Source organism: Hylobates moloch, unplaced genomic scaffold (assembly GCF_009828535.3).
Source record: "Hylobates moloch isolate HMO894 unplaced genomic scaffold, HMol_V3 SCAFFOLD_6, whole genome shotgun sequence".
In the NCBI taxonomy this organism is placed as follows: Eukaryota; Metazoa; Chordata; class Mammalia; order Primates; family Hylobatidae; genus Hylobates; species Hylobates moloch.
Window position 1 is genome coordinate 29,397,274 of NW_026652281.1, and position 22,872 is coordinate 29,420,145.

Below are 22,872 nucleotides of genomic sequence, written 5' to 3' on the forward strand. Positions count from 1 at the left end.
AAGGACCACACAAAAGGGAGCATTCCCTAAAGCAACTGTAATGAAGAAAATCAAGTCTTAGTATTCAAAACCAAAAAAGAAACACCAAAAACGGTTTTAGACATGTACTATTTTTGACTATCAAGTAAATTACATACCTGCTGAGATTCTTGCAAAAGTAAAATCAATTCCATTCTTACAGATGCAAGACCCCCACCATGGGATCCATGAAGTATGCAGTAACTAAGAAACATTCTCAAAAGTGACTGATACTTCAAGAGCCACTGTCTTTTTTCCTGAAAATTTTCTCTCAGTTGTTTGACTTTTGTTTGGTGAGGCAAATCTTCAGCATCCTCATTTAATCCAAATTCATCTTCATTTCTGCCAAATGCAGACTGTAGTTCTACAGCATCTGAGCAAAAGTCACAAGTCCTCTGAAGAGCTATCACCTCTTTTTCAAGCCAGTGGTACAGTTGGTAACGCAATTTTCCACCATCTATTTCATAGCCGGTAGATAAAGTACGAAGTTCTACTGTGAGAATCTTTAAACATGCTCTAAATTTTAATTGAACTGCAATTATATCTTCTGATGGATTTAAAAGGTCATTTTCATCTAGTGTGCTGAAAGAGTCTGTGTAGTTAGAACTTATGTCATCCAACTTTTTATCTGTTTTTCTCTGTAAAGGTTTTAGTTCCTTCATTGAAATAGGGACATCCTCATTTTCTTCATCATTATCACTGTCCCATTTTAACTCTAAAGAGTCATCCTGAAACACAACACTTGGTTGGCTCCAGTCAAAAGAAAGAGTGGAGTTTGATTGCTTCTCTGAGGAACCCTCTGAAGAAGATCCAAAACCATTTATCAGTGACTGTGACCAATCAACAGCAGAAGACTTATCTTCCCTTGCACCCAACTTTAATGGAGAAGGAGAACAGTCTTTACTAGTATCCAGAAAACTAGAAGCTCTATAAAAAGGTCTCGTTTTCTTGACGACTTTAGGCATCTTTGATAATACTTCCAAAGCCAACATTGGGCAGCCAGCTTTTAAATGAGCACTGGCAGTGGTAAAAAATAATCGTCTTTCACTTAAATTAATTGTTCCTGCCAGTCCACTCTTTCCTGTTAGACTCATATGTGTGGAAAATGTATCAGATGATCCAAAATGACGTCTCAGCAAAAGAGGATGTGTTCTTAGATAATTGTAGAAATTAAAAACTGTAGGATTACAGGCTGGTAAAACTTGATCTGAAAGTAAATTCATTTTATGAAGCAAGAAAAGTTATGAACTGTGTGTTTGTATTGTAGTGTCTTTTCTCTCTCTACTATGACACCTTTATCTACAGAGTCTTTTGACAAAATTTTACTAATAGGCCACAATGATCCATGGCACTGAAGAGACAACAACACATTTATAATGAACATGTTCTAACAAAGTAGGAAAACAAAGATTATACTGTTTTCCCATTGAAACAAATCTCTTCAGGTAATATTCTAGGATAATTTAAAACATCCAGTTATAGACTCTTAGTTCTTTTTCTCCTACTTCCCTGAACACTTCTCCTCAGTCTGCTTTGCTAGTCCTCCTCATCTTCTCTACCTTTGAACGCTGAGAGTCTCCTAGGGTTCAGCTGCTGACTTATTTTCTATCTATATTCCCTGAGTTGAATTCACATAGTCCCATGACTTTCAATAACATCTACACGCTGATAACTTGGACATCATCTCTATCTCCAGTCCCAACTTCATACTGAAAACCTAAACTCCTATATCCAAAGGCCTACATTTCATTTTTACTTACGGGTATAAACTCTTGCTTCCGGGCCTTTTTATTTAGTGTGCCCTTGACCAAACCACTCTTTACCTATATCTACACTGATTAACTCACTCATCTCAACCAGTTCTCTGCTCAAAGTTCACCTTATCAGAGAAAGCTTCATGATCTAAAACAATTCTTCCCCATATCATCTACCTATTGTTCAATCTAAAAAGCCAAGAGTTACCATTGACTCCTAATTCCTTCACACTCCTTATCAAAACCAGTCCTATGTAATCAATCTTAAAATCATATCCCAAATCCAACCACATCTTTCTGCCTCCATTCCAATCATTCTGGTCCAAGCCGCTATTATTTTTTGCAATTTTCTTCTAGAAGAATACAAGTTTAATTCATAATAAAAGTATGTAAAAATGTACTAGTCCCAAATCAAAATACAATTTTTACAAGAATATGTGTAAGTATAAGAAAGTGGGCCAGGGCCGGGTGTGGTGGCTCATGCCTGCAATCCCAGCACTTTGAGCTCAGGACTTCAAGAACAGCCTGGGCAACATGGCGAAACCCCATCTCCACCAAAAATACGAAAAAATTAGGCGCGGTGGCACACACCTGTGGTACCCGCTACTCAGGAGGCTGGGGTGGGAAGATTGCTTGAGCTTGGGAGGTGGAAGCTGCAGTGAGCTGAGATACCACCATTGCACTCCAGCCTGGGTGAGAGTGAGACTCCATCTCAAGAAAGAAGAAAAAGAAAGAAAGAAGAAAGAAAAGAGAAAAGAAAAGAGCAAAGGAAAGAGGAAGGGAAAGGGAAAGGGAAAGGGAAAGGGGGCCAGGCACAGTAGCTCATGCCTGTAATTCCACACTCTGGGAGGCTGAGGTGGGAGGACAGCTAGATACCAGATGTTTGAGATCAGCCAGGGGAACAAAGCAAGATATGGTGTCTAAGATTTTTTTTTTTTAAATAAAAACACTAAAAAAAGAAAGTGGTTGGAAAAGGCATTTACATTTTCCCTTCATTACACAGAGGCTAGTTTGAAAATCTTTAGCTTAAATGGCTAGGAGACTTAAACAAATGAGTCACACAGCTTTCTCAAAGGTTTAGAAAGTAAGGCAAAGGCCACTTCCTGATTAAATGATAGCACATAAAAATCTATGAACTAGACCCTTTTCCAATTAGTATTCCAAATAATATAATACCTATTTCATCAGCTACCAAACACAATTCAATCTATGAAAAAATATCTGAAAAGCAAATCTCATTTTTATATGCATCTATATAAAGAATTTCATTTTATACTGGCCTCTAAGAAAGCTTTAGCAAAGAGGATTTCTAAAAGAAAAGGTACTACTAGACTCAAAAGTGTACATAAGCTCTACCAGTTCATAACAAGACAGTCAAAAGTTTACCTAGCTAAAGATTTTCTAATCACATCACTTAAGTCAACTTTTTTTTACACTGAACACATTTTTCACTGTAAGAATTCTAAAACTGACTGACAAACACACTAAATTCAACCTAAGATTTAAAAACTGGCTTTATAGCAGTATTTCTTCAAAATGTTTATATTCAAGTGTTGACAATATTTATGTTCAATATTTATGTAAATCTACTTTGTAAAAACAGAAAATCCAACGTTTTTTGTTTTCAAAGGATTTATCTTTCTGGAGGAAAAAAACCAAACAACCAACCAAAAACTGTTATAAAGACCATGAATTCAGTTTGTTTGTATTACCCTTACCACCTAATAGAGTGATCTGCACACGTAGCAATTACCAATAATACTCTTAATCATTAACATCTTACAAGTGCAGCTTACCATCATTCTCTCTGATAGGTTGCTTTATTAATGTTTCCAGAGCACCACTATAATCTTCCAAAATCCAATATGCCATGCTCCGAAGAAAAGGATCATGATGCATATTTATGTTCAATGAACACAGTTCACTGACAGGAGAATCGATTCCCAAAACTTTTTTACGTAAAATAGATTTATATGCTGCAGATGTATCAAATTCAGACTCATAGAGTCTTGCTATTACAAGAGCCAACTGAATGTCATTCAATTTCTCAAGACATACCTTAAAAAAAAAATATTGTTTTTAAATAAGCAGGAGCAGGTTTCATTTTAGGATAAATTCAGCTAACTCACTAATAACTAGAAAAATATAAAGCCTTATAAATATCCAAATTTAGCAAAGAAAGAAACAAAACATATGCTACTTGCTTTTAACAAATCTACTTGACATTTAATAACTGCAAACCTACCTTCTAGTACTAAATATATATATATATGCAAAAATTAAACTAAACGAGGAAACAATGGATAATTTAAATGATGTCAATTTAAGCTATACTATTTTATTTTTGTCTTGAACCTCTACTATTCTCCATCCGTCCCTGGAGACTTTAGTCTCCATATTAAAAGGCTGTTTTGAATTACTTGTATGAAACTCTGAGCAAAAGGGCAATTTGAGACAGAAATGTTGTATCTTAAATATTCGTAATTTTTTTAAGGTTTAGTAAGAAATAATCAGTTAAGGATTTTCTAACATTCATCAAATAATACAGAGCCAGATATGGGGTTCAAATACATTTAAACTGGAAGGACAAACCTTTTAATTTTTTGAATATTCTTAAGAGTCAAATCAATTACCTATCTCTACCAACTAACAAACACCATTTGATTAATCTTAATTCTGTATAAATACCGTTCATGTTAACAGTCAAATTTTTAAATGTCTTTATTAAATATTAACAGTTATTTTAGATATTTGGCCTTGTGTTATTTCCAATAAAGTTGAATTAAAAAAATAAAAATTTAAGCACTATGGAGCTTTAAAAGATGATATTGCTATTCTTTGTTATTTAAATTTCACTCATTACCTCAATTGCATCTCTGAGGCAACCAGCTAAAAGAAAAAATGCTGCAGAATGTTCAAATCTTTGTTTGCCTAGCAAAGAAAAAGCATTCTTTAAAGCTGCTTTACGCCACCTCTCATCCTCAAAATTGTGTCCAAAAAACTGTGTCATCCTGGTGTTTTTTTCAGCTCTATAAAGGAAAAAAAACGGTGTAAAAATTTTGGAATACAATTTTTTTCACATCGGAATCAATTTTCTAAAGTTAGGATTTGGCTAAGTCTCAATAGAAACATCTGCCAGTTCATAACTTACTATGTATCTGCTTCTTTTCCCAGTAAAAATTACATTAGGTAAGCATTTGTTATATAAGTCTCAGAGATTACAAAAAATTTTTCTTTCTAAATACAAAGAAAACTACATTAGCAGCACTGTGAAAATTACTTTTAAATCCATGCAAAATGTTTGATTTATATTAACTTGTGTGCCACCATTTAAACTCATCAGTATCTTTTCACCCCGCCATCTGAGAATGACCTAAGAGATAACAATCTAAACAATGTGCCTTGAATCAAAACAACCGTAAATCATCAAGTCTCTTAGAAAACCGATTTGTTATCATGATTTTTCCCCCAAAGGTTGCTGTTCATGTGAGTCATCTGGAAATAAACTCAAAACAAATGATGAACTATTTATGATAATCACGTTCACCAGTCTTGCTCAGAAGTGAGAGAGAAAAATTCTAAGTGAATTCAGCTCAGAAAGAAGGTGGGGCCCACAGGAAGGAGATAGTTTTGTGGGGTAGGCTGACCCATAGTGCAGAGGTAGATGCCTGTTCCAGACTCCACCATTTAATTCATCTTCTTCCCTATCCCAAGTATAAGTTTCTGGTTTAGTCACCTGATATGGTTTGGCTGTGTCACCACCCAAATCTCATCTTGAATTCCCAAGCGCTATGGGAGGGACCCAGTGGGAGGTAATTGAATCATCGGGGCAAGTCTTTCCCATGCTATTCTTGTGATAGTGAATAAGCCTCAAGAGACTTGATGGTTTTACAAACAGGAGTTTCCCTGCACAAGCTCTGTTTTGTCTTGTCTGCTGCCATGTGAGACATGCCTTTCACCTTCTGCCATGATTGTGAGGCCTTCCCAGCCACATGGAACTTTTAAGTCCAATAAACCTCTTTCTTTTGTAAATTGCCCAGTACTGGGTATGTCTTTATTAGCAGCATGAAAACGGACTAATACATTACCTTTGTTTTACAGGAGCATAAAGAGAAGTTCTTAAGCAAAATATTGTTTCTGGATTGATAAATCTGAAAACAAATTAAACTTGCCTCATCAGGTTTCTTCCACTCTGATTCAAACACTTGGGGCTTTTTCCTTATGAAATCTTTCTTTTAAATACAAAACAACTAAGAATCTACATGAATCAACATCAACAAGAACAACAAATCTTACTTCATTCATTTACTTCTTATAAACAGGTTTTCACATCGAAGCACCCTTTTTTTTTTTTTTTTTACCTACCTATATAATCCCCAAATCACAGCTTTCTTTTTCATTGCAAGGTAAAAAATGGCAGCATCTAAAGGATCATTCTTTCTATAAAAGGCTGCTTTAGCTACCTATAATCAAAAAATATTGATCAAAATTTCACAGAAACAGTTTTGAACAAGTAATTTCTTTCATATGCAAGGCTGGCACATATCCACTGAATGTTTAATAAAATTTAAAAAATACATATATGAATAATGTGTGCATGCATATATAAAATAATAACAAAAGTGACTTATACAGTGGTGGCTTCAATGGATACAGAGAAGAAATAATAGGACTATTGCCTTTCATTACAAGTTGTTCTGTACTATTTTTAAATGTTTCTAAACACATACATGTATTATTTTGTAAAAACCAGACATATACTACCAACAAGTGTGTCAATTAAAAATTTGGGAATTAGAATATACATTTTAAAACTTTAGATATTTTGAAACACATTATAAATGAAATATAAAGACTATTCAAAAGCCTTTTGCTGCTTCAGAAACAAGAGGGAGTAATGGCAGAAAATATATGAAATGCCATTTAAAGAAATGTCCAAAAAATATTAATTCACTTATACCAAAATAAAACACTTACTTTTTCTATGCATTTGCGTAAGATGCGGGTATTCCGGACCCACCACCCCACACCCATAGCTCTTAGTTCAGACCAAGTGGGATCATCTTTCTGCATGGCTGGCAACATGTTGAGCAGTTCTTCTTCTGCTACTGAGTGAAAAGCCCAAGCAAAATGACTTGTAGACAGGCCTGAAGAAATGTAAAAAATGATGTTTATAAGAATTATAAATATGTTTATATGATTATCAGAAATGTATGTTCCATATTTTCAATATAAATGTGTAAACTTCTATGAGACTCACAGTTTAAGACTGGAAATATGGGCTTTTTAAAATTTTTCCTTCTTCAAGTAACTATATCACTCCAATGACCATATATATGTTTTGCAAAAATAGCGTATTTTTTGAAAGGAAAAGAAAAAACACTTATGGCAAATTCCACTGTGCTGATGTATTTCTGATCCTTTTTAAAAAATGAGAAACACTTAAAGCATTATTTTATGTTGATATATTTCTATCTTCAAAGCTGCTTTTCACCTTCGTTTGGTCAACATTTGTTTTGTGGATGTAATTCCATGGAATTAATTTAAAAAAATCAAGTAAGCAGTTCAGGTTGATGAATTAGGAATAGCACTGCAAAGACTCCAGAATCATAATGCATACATTAAATTCCAGCTCTAGCCGGGTGCGGTGGCTTACGCTTGTAATCCCAGCACTTTGGGAGGCCTAGGTGGGTGATCACTTGAGGTCAGAAGTTCGAAACCAGCCTGGCCAATATGGTGAAACCCCGTCTCTACTTAAAAAACGTACAATTAGGCCGGGCGCGGTGGCTCATGCCTGTAATCCGAGCACTTTGGGAGGCCGAGGCAGGCGGATCACGAGGTCAGGAGATCGAGACCATCCTGGCTAACACAGTGAAACCCTGTCTCTACTAAAAATACAAAAAATTAGCCGGGCGTGGTAGTCCCAGCTACTCGGTAGGCTGAGGCAGGAGAATGGCGTGAACCCAGAAGGCAGAGCTTGCAGTGAGCCGAGATTGTGCCACTGCACTCCAGCCTGCGCAACAGAGTGAGATTCTGTCTCGAAAACAAAACAAAACAAAACCATACAATTAGCCGGGCATGGTGGTATGTGCCTGTAATCCCAGCTACTCAAGAAGCTGGGGCAGAAGAATCACTTGAACCAGGGAGGTAGGGGTGGCAATGAGCCAAGATCGTGCCACTGCACTCCAGCCTTGGCGGGAGAGTAAGGCTCTGTCTCAAAAATGAAAATAAAGATAAAAATAAATTCCAGCTCTATTGTTGACTATTAAGTTGGTACAAAAGTAATTGCAGGTGGTTTCTGCCATTAAAAAAGGCAAAAACTGCAACTGCTTTTGAACCAGCATAATATATTCATATAATCTTTGGATAAGTTACGTTATCTTTTAATGCCTCAATTTCTCTGTATGTAAAAATACAAATAGTCATGGAACTATCTAATAACATAGTTTTGATAATTAAATAATATAGTTATAAAATTTATAATAGAATCTGGCACACAGTAATTATTACTCCATATCACATTAGTAAGATAGTTGTACATTTATACAACATCATTTATGTCAGTAATTCTCTCAACCCAGTGGCCTACGCATGTTTATTGCTCAGCTTCTATTTTCACTTTTCATAATACATTTTGTTTAGCATTGCTAGATAAAGTAAATGATTAATTATAGCATGTGGCTTTGAGATATATGGCCTCAAATTTTTAACCTAAGCCAAGCAAGGAGTCACCTCCCATACCAAGCAATGTGAAATGCTTTCTATACGGAACACTTTGAAAATAAATGAAAGGTAAAAACAAAACAAAAAGACCCTACATTGTGAATGGACTATTATTCTAAATCAAATTGTTGGATTCCTGTTATCTCTCCAGCAACTTCAACACATTTTCACAAATAAAGAGTCTGATTTAGACATCAGTAAGATGGCAGGAATAGAAGTCCCAGGTTTCATTCCTTGCTATGATTTGCATATTTATATCCCTTCAGGTTTCATGTTGAAACTTAACCTGCAATGTAACAGCATTAACAGGCAGAGCCTTAAGGAGATAACTAGCCATTGCCCTCGTGAATGGGATTAACGTCCTTATAAAAGGGATCAAGAGAAATAGGTAGTCCTTTTTATCAGTTCCATCATTTAAGGATGTAGCAACAAGGTGTCAACTATGGAGCAGAGATCAATCCCTTACCAGACACCAAATCTGCTGGTGCCTTGGTCTTGGACTTCCCAGCCTGCAGAAATATGAAAAATAAATTGTTCCTATTTATAAATTACCCAGTCTATTTGTTATAGAAGCCCCAAAAGACAGACACCCCTGCACAAAGAGAGTTTAAGTAGCAACTAGCCACAGATTAGAATATGCCATTTTACCCCCAAACTTGAGAATGAGCTGAGACACCTGTGAGGACCACAGAACCAAACAAAAACTGCAGTAGAAGGGTAAGAGTAACAGTCTCACTTTGAGCACATCATCTGTTCCCATCCAAGCTGATTTGTGGTACAAGAAGAAAATTCCCTAGATCCACAGTTTGTACAGTGGGAAAAGAAAGCCACGGTCAGACACTGAGCTTCCCCAGTGTTCTAAAATGTTTCCCAGGAAGCTCACGCTGGTCTCACCTCAAGGGTAAACAATGTGGGCAATGTCACAGCTAGATCATCAGGTGTTGGGTAGAAACAAAGAAAAGGAGGCAGACCTTATAGCAACCAGCCTACAGATGTTGGTGGTAGCTCTGTGTTCCTGCCAGTGGTAGCATCCAATTAGAGGTAACAGCCAATAGCATATCCTACCTGCAAAGTCAAGCTGGTTGCTTCCAAAAGCATGGTAAAAAAAATTCAACCTGGCTTCAGTCCTTAGATGGCCAACCTCCACATCCAGCCTCAGAGCCCACCCCAAAGCCCCGCCCAGACTGGTAGACACCTACCTCAGCATATTTCAGCAAAGCTCAGGGGCTAGACCTGCCCAACCACAGAGTTCAAACAGTGGCTTGGCTCAGCCTCAAACACCACTCCCAGGTCCTACCCAGGCAGGGAGACACCGAACACTGTGTATTTCCTTAGAAGACAGACCTGCCCAACCTGGGAGGCGAAACAGGAGCTTGGCCCAGCCCCAGACCTCACACGAAGGTTCCATTCAGGCAGGAGGGCGACCTTCAAACACACATTTCTATAAAACATAGCCTCTGAATCTGTCCATCTGGAGTAACAACTCTGCCTAACCTCGGGGCCAGCCTGCAACCCTGCCCAACCTCAGAACCCAAACGATAATACTGCCTGGCCAGAGAACACATCCTGTGACCCAGTCCAATTAGAGGCTATCACAGTGCCCAGCCAGCAGCTCTGACTGACTGCAAAGACCAGCCAGTGGTCTTGCCAGACAGCAGAACCTAGAGAGCAGCAACATCCAACCTCAGAACCTAAAGGCAGGGGCCTTACCACATAGAGAACCCAACTGCAAGCCCTGCATCCCTGGGGTCATTTCATGCTGAACCACGCATAATCAGAGCCTAGATTTAATAGTGAAGCTCTACCTTGGCCAGAAATCACCTATAAAGCCCAGAAGAGGTTGCTGTCTCCTCAAATGAGCAGACCGCAAAGCAAATACACAAGAATGGTGAAGAATCAGGGAATCATTATATCTCAAAAACAAACTAATACATTTCCAATAATGAACCCAAAGGAAACAGATCTATGAAATGACTGATGAATATTTGGAATAATCCGCTTAAAAAGTTCAGTGAACTACTTGAATATATAGAGGAAAATTAAAATAAATTTATTCTTCTTTAAATAAATCCTACTCAAACAGAAACTGAAAAAGAATGGGGGTAGCTATACTTAGACAAAATAGACTTTAAGTCAAAAACTGTAAAAGGAGACAAAGAAGTATGTTACATAATGATAAAGGGGTCAATTCATCCAGAGGATATTAATAATTATAAATATATATGTACTCAACATCAGAGGCACTTAGACTTCGAAAGCAAATATTAAAGAAACTAAAGGGAGAGAGAGATTACAATATAGTAATAACACGGGGATTCAATACCCTACTTTTAACAAAGGACATACCATCCAGACAGAATGTTTAGTCTCTTAGACCAAATGTACCTAAAAGACATGAACAGAACATTCTACCAAACAGCAAGAGAATACGGATTCTTTTTGTGCACACAAAGAATATTCCCCAGAATAGATACTATGTTAGATTACAAAGCAAGTTTTAAAAAATTCAAGTGTATGTAAATCTTATCAAGTATCTTTTCTGATCACAATAGTATTTAACAAGAAATAAATAACAGGAGAAATCTTGGAAAAGTCACCAATTTGTGGAAATTAAACAACATGCTCCTGAAAAAAACAATGAGTCAAAGAAGAAATCAAAAGAGAAATTAAAAATTATCTTGAGACAAACAAATACAAAAACAGAATATGCTAAAATTTATGGGATGCAGCAAAACCATTTCGAAGAGAGAAAATTACAGCATTCAATGCCTCCCCCCATATATATATATCTCTCTCTCTGTCAAATAAACAACCTACTATTATACATCAAGGAACTAAAAATAGAAGAAACTCAGCCCAAAGTTAGCAGAAGAAAGGAAATGAAGATCAGAGGAGAAATAAAGTATAAACTAGAAAAATGACAGGGAAAAAAACCTAAAAACTTTCCAGTTTTCTGGAAAGATAAATATAATTGACAACTCCTTAGCAAGATTAAGAAAAAGAAGGGCCAGGCGCAGTGGCTCATGCCTGTAATCCCAGTACTTTAGGAGACAGAGGCAGGCAGATCACTTGCGGTCAGCAGTTCGAGACCAGCCTGGCCAACATGGCAAAACCCTGTCTCTACTAAAAATACAAAAATTAGCTGGGTGTGGTGGAGCAAGCCTGTAATCCCAGCTACTTGAGAGGCTGAGGCAGAAGAACCACTGGGACCCAGGAGGCACAGGTTGCAGTGAGCTGCGAGGCGCCATGGCACTCCAGCCTGGGCGACAGAGCAAGACTCTATCTCAATAAATAAATAAACCAAAGACTAAAAATAAAATTAGAAGTTAAAGAAGAGACACTACAACTGATACCACAAACAAATAATCATAAGCGATTAATAGGCAGATATATGAGAACAAATTGGATAACCCAGAAGAAATAGATAACTTCCTGGACACAGACAACCTGCCAGAACTGAAATATGAAAAAATAAAATACCTGAACAGACTGATGATGAGTAAGGACATGAATCAGTAATATAAAGTCTCCCATCAGGCCGGGCACGGTGTCTCACGCCTATAACCCCAGCACTTTGGGAGGCCAAGGAAGGCAGATCACTTGAGGTCAGAAGTTCCAAACCAGCCTTGCCAACATGGCAAAACTCTGTCTCTACTAAAAATACCCCAGCTACTCAGGAGGCTGAAGTAGGAGAATCACTTGAAACCCAGAGGCAGAAGTTGCAGTGAGCCGAGATTGCACCACGGCACTCCAGCGCTGCTGGATGACAGGAGTGAGACTCCGTCTCAAAAAAAAAAAAAAGAAAAAATGTCTCCCATCAACCCATCAAAAGAAAAGCCTAGAATCTGATCGCATCACAGGTGAATTCTACTAAACATTTAAAGAAAACCTAACATCAATCCTTCTTAAACTCTTCCAAAGAACAGAAAGGAAAGTTCCTCTTTTTATGAGACCAGGATTTCCCTGATGCCAATGCCAGGCCAAATGAATTAAAAAAAATTATAGGCCATTATCCCCGATAAATACAAATGTAAAACCCTCCACAAAATACTAGCAAACCAAATTAACAGCACAATAAAAGGATCACCCACTATGATCAAGTAGGAATTATACCATGGGTTCAAGATTAGCTCAACATGTGCAAATTAACTGATGTCATTTTGTTCATATTAACAAAATTAAGGACAAAACCATATGATCCTTTCAACAGATGCAAAAAAAGCATCCGATAAAATTCAACATCCTTTCATGACAAAAACTCTCAACAAATTAGTTGTAGAAGGAATGTTCCTCAACACAATAAAGGCCATAAACGACAAGCCCAGAGCTAAACATCACACCCAACAGTGACAATTTAAAAGCTTTTCCTCTAAGATCAGAAAGAGGACAAGGATGCACTCTCTCACAACTTCTACTCAACTATGATAGTACTAGAAGTCCCTGCCAGAGCAATTAGACAAGAGAAAGAAATAAAAAGGCATCCAAATAGGAAATGATGAAGTGAAAATGTCACTGTTTGCTAACAACACAATCTTACATACAGAAAACACAAAACACTCCACCAAAGAAACAGAACTAATAAACAACTACATTAAACATGAAGGATACAAAAGTAAAATGCAAAAAGCAGTGGCATTTCCATACAGTAACAACAAATTATCTGATCTGATTTAAAAAATAAATAAAACAACCTCATTAATCATTGCTACAAAAAAAAAAAAAAACAAAACCTTAAGTTTAAGAACAGCCTGGGCAACACAGCAAGACTCCATCTCATTAAAAACAAAAATTTAACCAAGGAGGTAAAAGAGCTCTAAAATAAAAACTGTAAAACATTGATGAAAGAAATTTGAAGACACAAATAAATGGTAAGATATCCAGTGTTCACAGATCAGAAAAATTAATTTGTTAAATTTTTAATTTGTTAACATGTCCAAACTATCCAAAATGATCTACAGATTCAATGCAATCTCTATCAAAATACTGATGTCATTTTTCACAGAAATAGAAAAAAAAAACCCCTAAAATTCATTAGGAATACCAAGAAACACCAAATACTCAAAGTAAACTTGAGATGAAAGAACAAACCTAGAGACATCACACTACCTGATTTCAAAACAGTATTACAAAGCTAGGGTAATAAAAATAGCATGGTACTGGTGTAAAAACAGAAACACAGACCAATGGAACAGAATAGAAGATGTAGAAGTCAACCCATGCATTTATACTCAATTGATTTTTGTCAAAGGTGCCAGGAACACACAATGGGAAAGGATACTTTCTTCAAAAAATGGTGCTGGGAAAACTAGATAACCACACGCAGAAGAATGAAATTGGACCATTACCTTACACCATATACAAAAATGGGTCAAAATGGATTAAAGACTTAAACATAAGACCTGCATTATAAAACTACTAGAAGAAAACACAGAGGGAAAACTACATGTCATCAGTCTGGGCAATGATGTTTTTGGATATGACACCAAAGGGATGGGCAACAAAAGCAAAAATGAACAAATGGGATTACATCAAACTGAAAATGTCTGCATAGCAAAGAATACAATTAGCAGAGTGAAGAGAAAAGCCATGGATTGGGAAATAATATTTGCAATCTGTATATCTGATAAGGAGTTAATATCCAAAATATATCAAGAACTCGAGTAACCCAATAGCAAGAAAACAACACAATTAAAAAATGGGCATGCCAGGCACAAGTGGTGCAGACCTGTAGTCCCAGCTATTTGCGAGGCTGAGGCAGGAGGATGGCTTGAGGCCAGGAGTTTGACTCCAGCCTGGGCAACAGAGTAAGACCCTCAACTCTTGGGGGGAAGAAAAAAAAAATCAGAGGGGACAAATGAACTGAACAGCTATTTCTCAAAAGAAGACATATGAATGTCTAACAGATAAATGAAAAAAGTGCTTGATATCTATAATCAGGAAAATGCAAATTAATGCCCGAATGAGATAACAACTCACACCTGCTAGAATGTATACTATCAGAAAGAGAAAAAAACAAACAGTTTTCATAAAGAAGTGGTGAAAAGGGGAGCCTGGTACACTGCTACTGGGAACATAAATTAGTACAGCCATTATGAAGGAGGGTATGAAGGTTCCTCAAATATCTAAAAATATTCTGGGACAATGTTTTATTAAAAAGAGAAGGAAAGAAAAAAAATTTTAACTAAAAAAATAAGAAAGAAAAAATTTAAAAACAAAATTACCACATGATCCACAAATCCCACTTATGTGTATATAGTCAAAGGATGTGAAATCAGTATGTTGAAGAGATATCTGCACTCCAATGTTAAGTGCAGCTTTATTCACAATAGTTTAGTTATCAAATCAACCTAAGTATCCATCAATAAGTTAATAAAGAAAATGTCGTATATATAGGCATACCATGGGTTCGATTTCAGACCACCGCAATAAAGCAAATAGTGCAATAAAATGAGTAACAAAATTTTTTGTTTCCCAGTGCATATACAAGTTATGGTTACATCATACTGTGGTCTATTAACTGTGCAATAGCATTATGTCTAAAATGAGTACACATGCCTTAATTAAAAAATACCTCATTGCTAAAACATAACAATCATCTGAGCCTTAAGCAAGTCATAATTTTTACTGATGGAGAATCTTGCCTTGATGTTACCGGCTGCTGACTGATCAGGGTAGAGGTTACTGAAGGCTGGGATAGCTGTAGCAATTTCTTAAAATAAGGCAACAATGAAGTGTGCCACATAGATGGACTCTTCCTTTTATGTAATATTTCTCTATACCATGTAATTCTATTTGATAGAATTTAGAACTTCTTTCAAAATTGGAGTCAGTCCTCTCAAACCCGCCCCTGCTCTATCAACTAAGTTTACAGACTATTCTAAATCCTTTGTTGTCATTTCAACCATGTTCACTACATCTTCACCAGGAATAGATTCCACCTTAAGAAACCACATTCATTGCTCATCCTTTAAGAAGCAACTCCTCATCTGCTGAAGTTTTTTTTTGTTGTTTTTTTTTTGTTTTTTGACACAGGGTCTCCTCCTGTTGCCCAGGCTGGAGTGCAGTGGTGTGATCATAGCTCGTTGCAGTCTTGACCTCCTGGACTCAAGTGATATTCCTATTCAGCTCCCTGAATAGCTAGGACTACAGGCACGTATCACTAAACCTACCTAAATTTTTTTCAGAGATGGGGTCTATGTTGCCCAGGCTGATCCTAAACTCCTGGCCTCAAGCGATCCTCCCACCTCGATATCCCAAAGTGTTGAGATTACAGGCATGAGCCATCGTGCCTAACTCTGCTGAAGTTTTACCCTGAGATTGCAGCAATTCAGTCACATCTTCAGGTTCTACTTTTAATTCTAGTTCCCTTGCTATTTCTACCATATCTGCAATTAATTCCTCTACTGAAGTCTTGAACCTCTCAAAGTCATCTGTGAAGGCTGGAATCAACTTCTTCCAAACTCTTGTTAATGTTGATATTTTGACCTCCTCCCATGAATTACGAATGTCCCCAACGGCATCTAGAATGGTGAAGCCTTTCCAGCAGTTTTCAATTTACTTTGTCCAGATCCATCAGAGGAATCATTATCTACAGCAGCTATAGTCTTATGAAATGTATTTCTTAAATGATAAGACTTAAAAGTTGGAAGCATTCCTTGATTCATGGACTGCAAAATGAATGTTGTGTTAGCAGGCATAAAAACTACATTAATTTCCTTGTACATCTGCATCAGAGCTCTTGCGTGAACAGGTCACTGTCAATAACAGCAATATTTTGAAAGGAAATCTTTTTTCTCAACAGAAGCTCTCAATAGTGGGCTGAAAATATTCAGTAAATTATGCTATAAACAGAGGTGCTGCCATTGGGCTTTGTTGTTCCACGTGCAGAGCACAGGCAGAATAGGTTTCACATAATTCTTAAACACTCTAGGATTTTCAGAATGGTAAATGGGCATTGGCTTCAACTTAGTTACCAGCTGCATTAGCCCCTAACAAACGTCAGTCTGTCCTTTGAAGCCAGGCACTGACTTCTCTCTAACTATGAAAGTCCTAGATGGCATCTTCTTCCAACAGAAGGCTGTTCCATGTACTTTAAAAATCTGTCCTTTTGTGTAGCCACCTTCATCCATTATCTTAGCTAGATCTTCTGGAAAACATGCTGCTGAAGCAAGTGCTGAATGACGTGGAAGATTCAGCATGTTATCCAGAAGACCTAGCTTCATCTTGTACTTGTAGTTTACGGAGAAGCCTTCTTTCCTCAAACCTCATGGACCAACCTCTGCTAGCTTCAGACTTTAATTGTGCAGCTGCCTCACCTCTCTCAGCTTTCATGAAATTAAGACGAGTTACAGCCTTGTTCTGGATTAGGCTTTGGCATAAGAGAATCTTGCGGCTAGTTTGATCCATCTAGACCACTCAAACTTTCTCCACATAAGCAATAAGGCTACTTTGCTTTCTTATCATTTATGTGTTCAATGGAGAACGTTTAGTTTCCTTTGGACCTTGTCCTTTGCATTTAAAATTTGGTAAACTGTTTGGCACAAGAGGCTTAGCTTTCAGCCTGTCTTGGCTTTCGACATGCCTTCCTTACCAAGCTTAGTCATTTCTAGCTTTTGATTTAAAGCGAGAGATACGCAGCTCTTCCTTTCACTTGAACACTTAGAAGACACTGTAGGGTTGTTAAACTATCCTAATTTCTATATTGTTATGTCTCAGTGAATAGGGAGGTCTGAGCAGAGGGAGAAATACAGGGGAATGGCTAATCAGTGTTGTAGCCACAGTACACACAACATTTATTGATTAAATTCATTGTCCTACATAGGCGCAGCTCATGGCACTCCAAAACCATTATAATAGTAACAAAGATCACTGATCACAGATGATAGAAAAAGTTTGAAAGACTTTGAGAATTACCAAAATGAGACACAGAGACATGAAGTGAACACATGCTGTTGGAAAAATGGTGCTGACAGACTTGCTCAACAAAGGGTTGCCACAAAGCTTCAATTTGTAAAAACTGCTGAATTTGCAAAATGCAACCTAGCAGAACACAATAAAAAGGAGTATGCCTGTATATACACCGGAGCACCAGTCAGCCTTAAAAAACGAAATCTTGTCATTTGCAACAACATGGATGAACCTGGAATTACAGTAAGTGAAATAAGCCAGTCATAGACAAATAATGCATGATCTCACTTATCTGTGGAATCGAATACAATTGAAATCAAAGAAACAGAGAATAAATGGCATTTGCCCAAGGCTGCGGACAGGATGAGAAGGGAGACATTGGTCAAAGGGTACAAAGTTTCAGTTAGGAGGAATATATTTTTGATATCTACTGCACAGCATGGTAACTACCTTTAATAATAGTGTATTGTATATTTCAATATTGCTAAGAGAGTACATTTCAAATATTCTTACCACAAATATGTTACATATCTGAGGTGACGGATATGTTTAGTTTGACTTAATCATTCCACTTTGTATACATATATCAAACATTACTTTGTACCCTATAAATATATACAATTTTAATGTGCTAAATTACAATTTAAAATTTTTAAAGAGAATTTGGCCTGGCAAGGTGGCTCACGCCTGTAATGTTCAGCACTTTGGGAGGCCGAGGCAGGTGGATCGCTTGAGGTCAGGAGTTCAAGACTAGCCTGGCCAATATGGTGAACTCTCATCTCTATTAAAAATACAAAAATTAGCCGGGCGTGGTGGTGTGCGCCTGTAGTCCCAGATATTCGGGAGGCTGAGGCAGGACAATCACTTGAACCCAGGAAATGGAGGTTGCACTGTGCGGAAATCACACCACTGTACTCCAGCCTGGGCGACAGAGCAAGACTCTATCTCCAAAAGAAAAAAAAAACTAAAAAGAATTTGATTTAGAATTTTCAACTTTACTTTTTTCAAAGCTATATGCAAAATGAGAAAAAGAAAATAAGAGAGAGAAACAGAGACAGAGACAAAAGGTACGAGCAAGAGACTGAGACCAAGGAGCAGAGGCTAAAAGGCTAAACTGCAAAGTCCCAATAACACTTTTTAAACCTATAGTTCCAATAATGCTGAAAGCCGGCTCTATTTCTTGAACTTCCTGGGAGATGAGCCAAAAAAACATGCTGTTTTGTTTAAGTGAACTTAAGTGAGATTTCTCTTACTTTGAACTCGCTAAGACAATGTTATTTTCTGGTACCTACAATAATCGTTTAATAAGAATCTATTAAGTTATGCTAAGACAGTTCAAAGTCTAAGATAGTTCAAAGTAAGAGAACTAACAGTATCTGAAATACAGCACTAAATACAGAATACATGAAATATACTAAACTAATATCTGAAATACATATTTTATCAGTAGTTTTAAGTGTGGGTAAATTTATACTTTCAATATTCTGTACTCTGTGAAACATTTAAAATTTGAGAATGTATTATAACAAAAATGTTATTCAAAGTTTGGTGGAAAAACTGAATTTAGATAAATGTCAAAAAAAAGGAGAAAAAAGACAATCTAAAGAAGAAATTAAAGAAAATGAAACAATACTAATTTGCCTTGAACATATCATGCATTTAAAAACGTAACACAGAATATCCCCAGTATCTGTTTCTTCATTAACTCCTTTTGCCTACCATTAAAAATTTCAATGTTTTAAGCAAAGAAGATTATGAGGAAATAAACATTTTAACAAATAAAGGAAACTTAAAATGTGTTAAATTTGTCATCATTATCATGTTTGGATAAAAACAAGTTTAAAAACTCCCAAGTCTCTCATTTTCTACTCGTTTTATTTCCCTTTAATAGATTATTACTATCAAAATCACCTTGGTGAAGGAGTTGAGCTCGATAGGCTGGAAGGGAAGTTGTAAGAAAGGTATGGAGTCGAACAGCCAAAAGAAATTTTAACCCGCATTCATCAAGAGTTTCTCCACCTGCAATGAAAGAAAGGGGAAGCAATGTATTAAAAAAAAAAATTGTAAGCAAAAGAACACCAAATATAGGCATATAATATTCTTAACCTGACCAAAAAAAAGTTATCAGTCTAAAATATTTTCTAACATTTATCTTTTTCTACACAATTTTACATTACAGAAAAAATAGTATAAACAATTGGAAAAATAAGAAGAGAATAAAGAGAATCTGATACTCTTTATAATCTGACCTCTTCTGATTGAAATCGTATTTAAATTAAAACGTGACTGATTTTTGAACAGTTTAACCTTTTCTGTGGCACATGTACAGTATTATCTTTAATCAATACGGCTTGTTTGAATCATACATCCACCCCAGTAATCTGCTGTTAACACTGGAAGAAAAAGTTCTATGGTGGGAGGGCCTGATATTTTTTCCTTGAAGCAAAAACTAAAAACATAAAACACCTACAACATAATCACATCAAAAATAGTATCTACTACTAATATCTATAAAAGTGTCAAGATTCATAACCAATTTAATTTTTCTTAAATTTAATTTTATTAAATTTACCCTATATTTTCCTTTCAAGTTTCGTTCAAAGGGATACTGACATATATATGGTCCACAAGGCTCAATTTGTTCATTTCAGAACCTACTTGAGATTTTATGGGAAACTGTTCATAACTCAGCAGTATTTTTTTTTAAATGCTCTCTGGGTGAGGAAAAGACCCTAATTACATTATGCTTTTCTAGGTAGGAGCATACACTAATGCTAATTTAAAAAAAAAACAACTCAATGTTTTAAAAACCAAATTATAATTGTTAATAGTGGATTATTACAAAATGAGGGGAAAAAAACCCAGAAGCCACCTTTTATTTTAGGTACCTAAAATAATTGTTTAATAAGAATCTGTTAAATTTTGCTAAACCCAGAAAGACTGAGTTGGATCTTTTATACTATTAAGCAGACAATTAGTAAAAATGACCGGCATAACAAGTCTTTGTGCACTTGCTCATAGTACTATGATTTATGGGATAAACAGTGCATATTAAGAGTTTGCTGTTTATGATAGTCTTGGGGGGAAAAAAGTTAAAACTGTTGTGAAGGTAGCAAAGATGTTTCCAAAAAAAAAACCTTCATGGTATTTTTTTTTTTTAAGAGACAGGGTCTTGCTCTATTGTCCAGGCTGTAGTGCAGTGGCACAATCAATTCACTGCCACCTCAACCTCCTGGGCTCAAGCATCATCCCACCTCAGCCTCCTGAGTAGCTAGGACTATAGGCATGAGGCATCATATCTGGCTAATTTTTTTTTTGTTTTCATAGAGATGGTGGTCTCAACTATGTTGCCCAGGCTGGTCTTAAACTCCTGGGTTCAAGTGATCCTCCTGCCTCAGCCTCCCAAAGAGCTGAATTTACAGGCATAAGCCCCTGTGCCTAGCCAATGGCATCATTTTAACAAAAATTATTTAAAATTATTTTCTGTGAAAATAAGTAAAAATGTTATCAGTATGGAGTTTAGTTTTACCTTGGCTTCTGTCTCGGCTTTCTCCAATATCAGTGCTTGTAGTTGCAATTGTATCTGCTAAGGCCATCAAAGACATCTGCTCCATCCGGCTGAGTCCTGGTAAACTGGAATGAAGTAAGTGGCCAGAAAGAACCTGAGCATGCTCAGGTCCAAAGTAAGTCGGACTGTATTGTGAAAGGTCAATAACTCTAGGCTTTGTATTTTCTTCATCTGTCTCTAACATATGAGTATCAGTCATTAGAAGTTGAGTCTGAAAAAGCTCATCATAACTTTCTTTTGACAATTGGTTTGATTTACTTAAGGTACTCTCATTACTAGATTTCTCCAAAGATGAGTAACAGCTATCATCATCTGCTGCAAGTAAGGCATATAAAGGAAGTGGAGGAACAGAATCTATTTCTGTGTAATCTGTATTTTCAGCCTTGTTGAATGCCTGGGGGTCTCTGGTAGTGCTTCCACTAGCACTGATTGTGAGAGACCTAAGGCGGCGTTCATGATTAGATTCAGCTTCATTCACAGCCACAACTTCCCCAGCAATGCACTTAACAAGATGGGACAAGATGGCCTTTGCTCTCCGAACTTTACCAAGATCCATGAGTTCCAAAAGCTGCAAGGGATGATACTGAGGTAGAGTCGGGGAAAGCACATGAGCTGCTTCAAAAAGACCTGAATCTTCCATATCCACTGAAGGATCGAATGCAGTTTTCTTTCCACAGATTTTCTGTGCAAGACTGGTCATGGATCGAGTCAGAGTTTTCTTTGGAGGATGTAACCCAGAACTGGAGTTACTCTGTTTTATTAAACTTGTTATAGATGGAGTGCTCCCACTGTACGAATCTGTTATAACAGGTTCTTGTTTAGAAGATGGCTGCCATTGGGAATACACATGCATTTCACAGTCCATTCCTACCACAAGGATGCCATCCCGGACCCACGATAAAGAAACAGGAAAAGGTGGGGAGCCATCTACAGAAGAAACCAGGTCCACACTTCGTAATAGTACAAATTTAGAAAGGGGCACAACTTTGGTACTCTCCCAGAGAGGAAATGTCAGGCTTTCCTTACCAGTTTGGTCTTGTACCTTGCCAGCCAGGGGTCCATACATAAAAAGTTTTGATCCAATTCCTACAGTCAGGATATGAGAACCATCTTCTCTAGACATCCAATCTAAGTGAACTAAATGCTTTGTGTTTGATGTGATATTCTCTTTACTAGATAAATACATCTCTTGTTTATTATAGGCCACTAAATTGCTATCAACACTAATGCCAGAATCCAGTACTGTGCTTAACTCATCCAAATGAATTGTCTGTTCAAGGACCCAACATGAACCTCCTGTTGACTCACATTCAAAAATACTTACATGCATCACAAAGTCCTGGGAAGATCTACTATTAGATGCAGGCTGCTTATAAGCTACTGCTAAACGATTTGTATGTGCACAGCTAACTTCTACAGGCCTACCAGGTACAGTTATACTACTATTGCTCTGAAGTCCATCTTCAATAAGTAATGGCCATTCTTCCCAAATGTATGCAAGATCAATTTTTCCATTCTTCGATGTGGCAGATTCTCCATCTGTTACTCTGCATCTCCAGAATCTTACTTTCTCATCTGAACATGAAGTTGCCAATAAATAAGGAGCACTGCATGCAGGATATATAGAAGATGAACTCAGATGTCCTAAAATAAAAATAATCCATTAACAAAATGTTAAATTTGGTTAAATACTGTTTTTATGTACTTACGATTTTAGTCTTTTTGTATTAACTACTATTAAGAACATGACAGCCTATATTTATTTAAGTTAAGAAGGGGCAGCAAGAATAGCAAGAGGCTTTTAATGACATCAGAAAGGTATATAAAAAGAAAGTATCACCAAAACCTAGAGTTCAAAGGGAACTCTGAGATAATTTACTTCAATTCTTGAAGGTTAAACAT

The 22,872-nt window shown here is 36.7% G+C and overlaps 1 protein-coding gene across 3 annotated transcripts in view; it reads right to left on the reverse strand.

Moving 5' to 3' along the window:
• DMXL1 (Dmx like 1) overlaps positions 1-22,872 on the reverse strand; it is a 191,093-nt gene that overhangs the window by 80,295 nt on the left and 87,926 nt on the right. For all 3 annotated transcript variants that reach the window (XM_032156599.2, XM_032156598.2, XM_058440586.1), the window contains 7 exons: positions 20,932-22,614; positions 19,314-19,421; positions 6,750-6,919; positions 6,138-6,235; positions 4,636-4,801; positions 3,569-3,830; positions 138-1,225 (listed from right to left, as the gene is read on the reverse strand). In XM_032156599.2, coding sequence (XP_032012490.1) covers positions 138-1,225; positions 3,569-3,830; positions 4,636-4,801; positions 6,138-6,235; positions 6,750-6,919; positions 19,314-19,421; positions 20,932-22,614 — 3,575 coding nt within the window. The remainder of the gene's footprint in view (positions 1-137; positions 1,226-3,568; positions 3,831-4,635; positions 4,802-6,137; positions 6,236-6,749; positions 6,920-19,313; positions 19,422-20,931; positions 22,615-22,872) is intronic.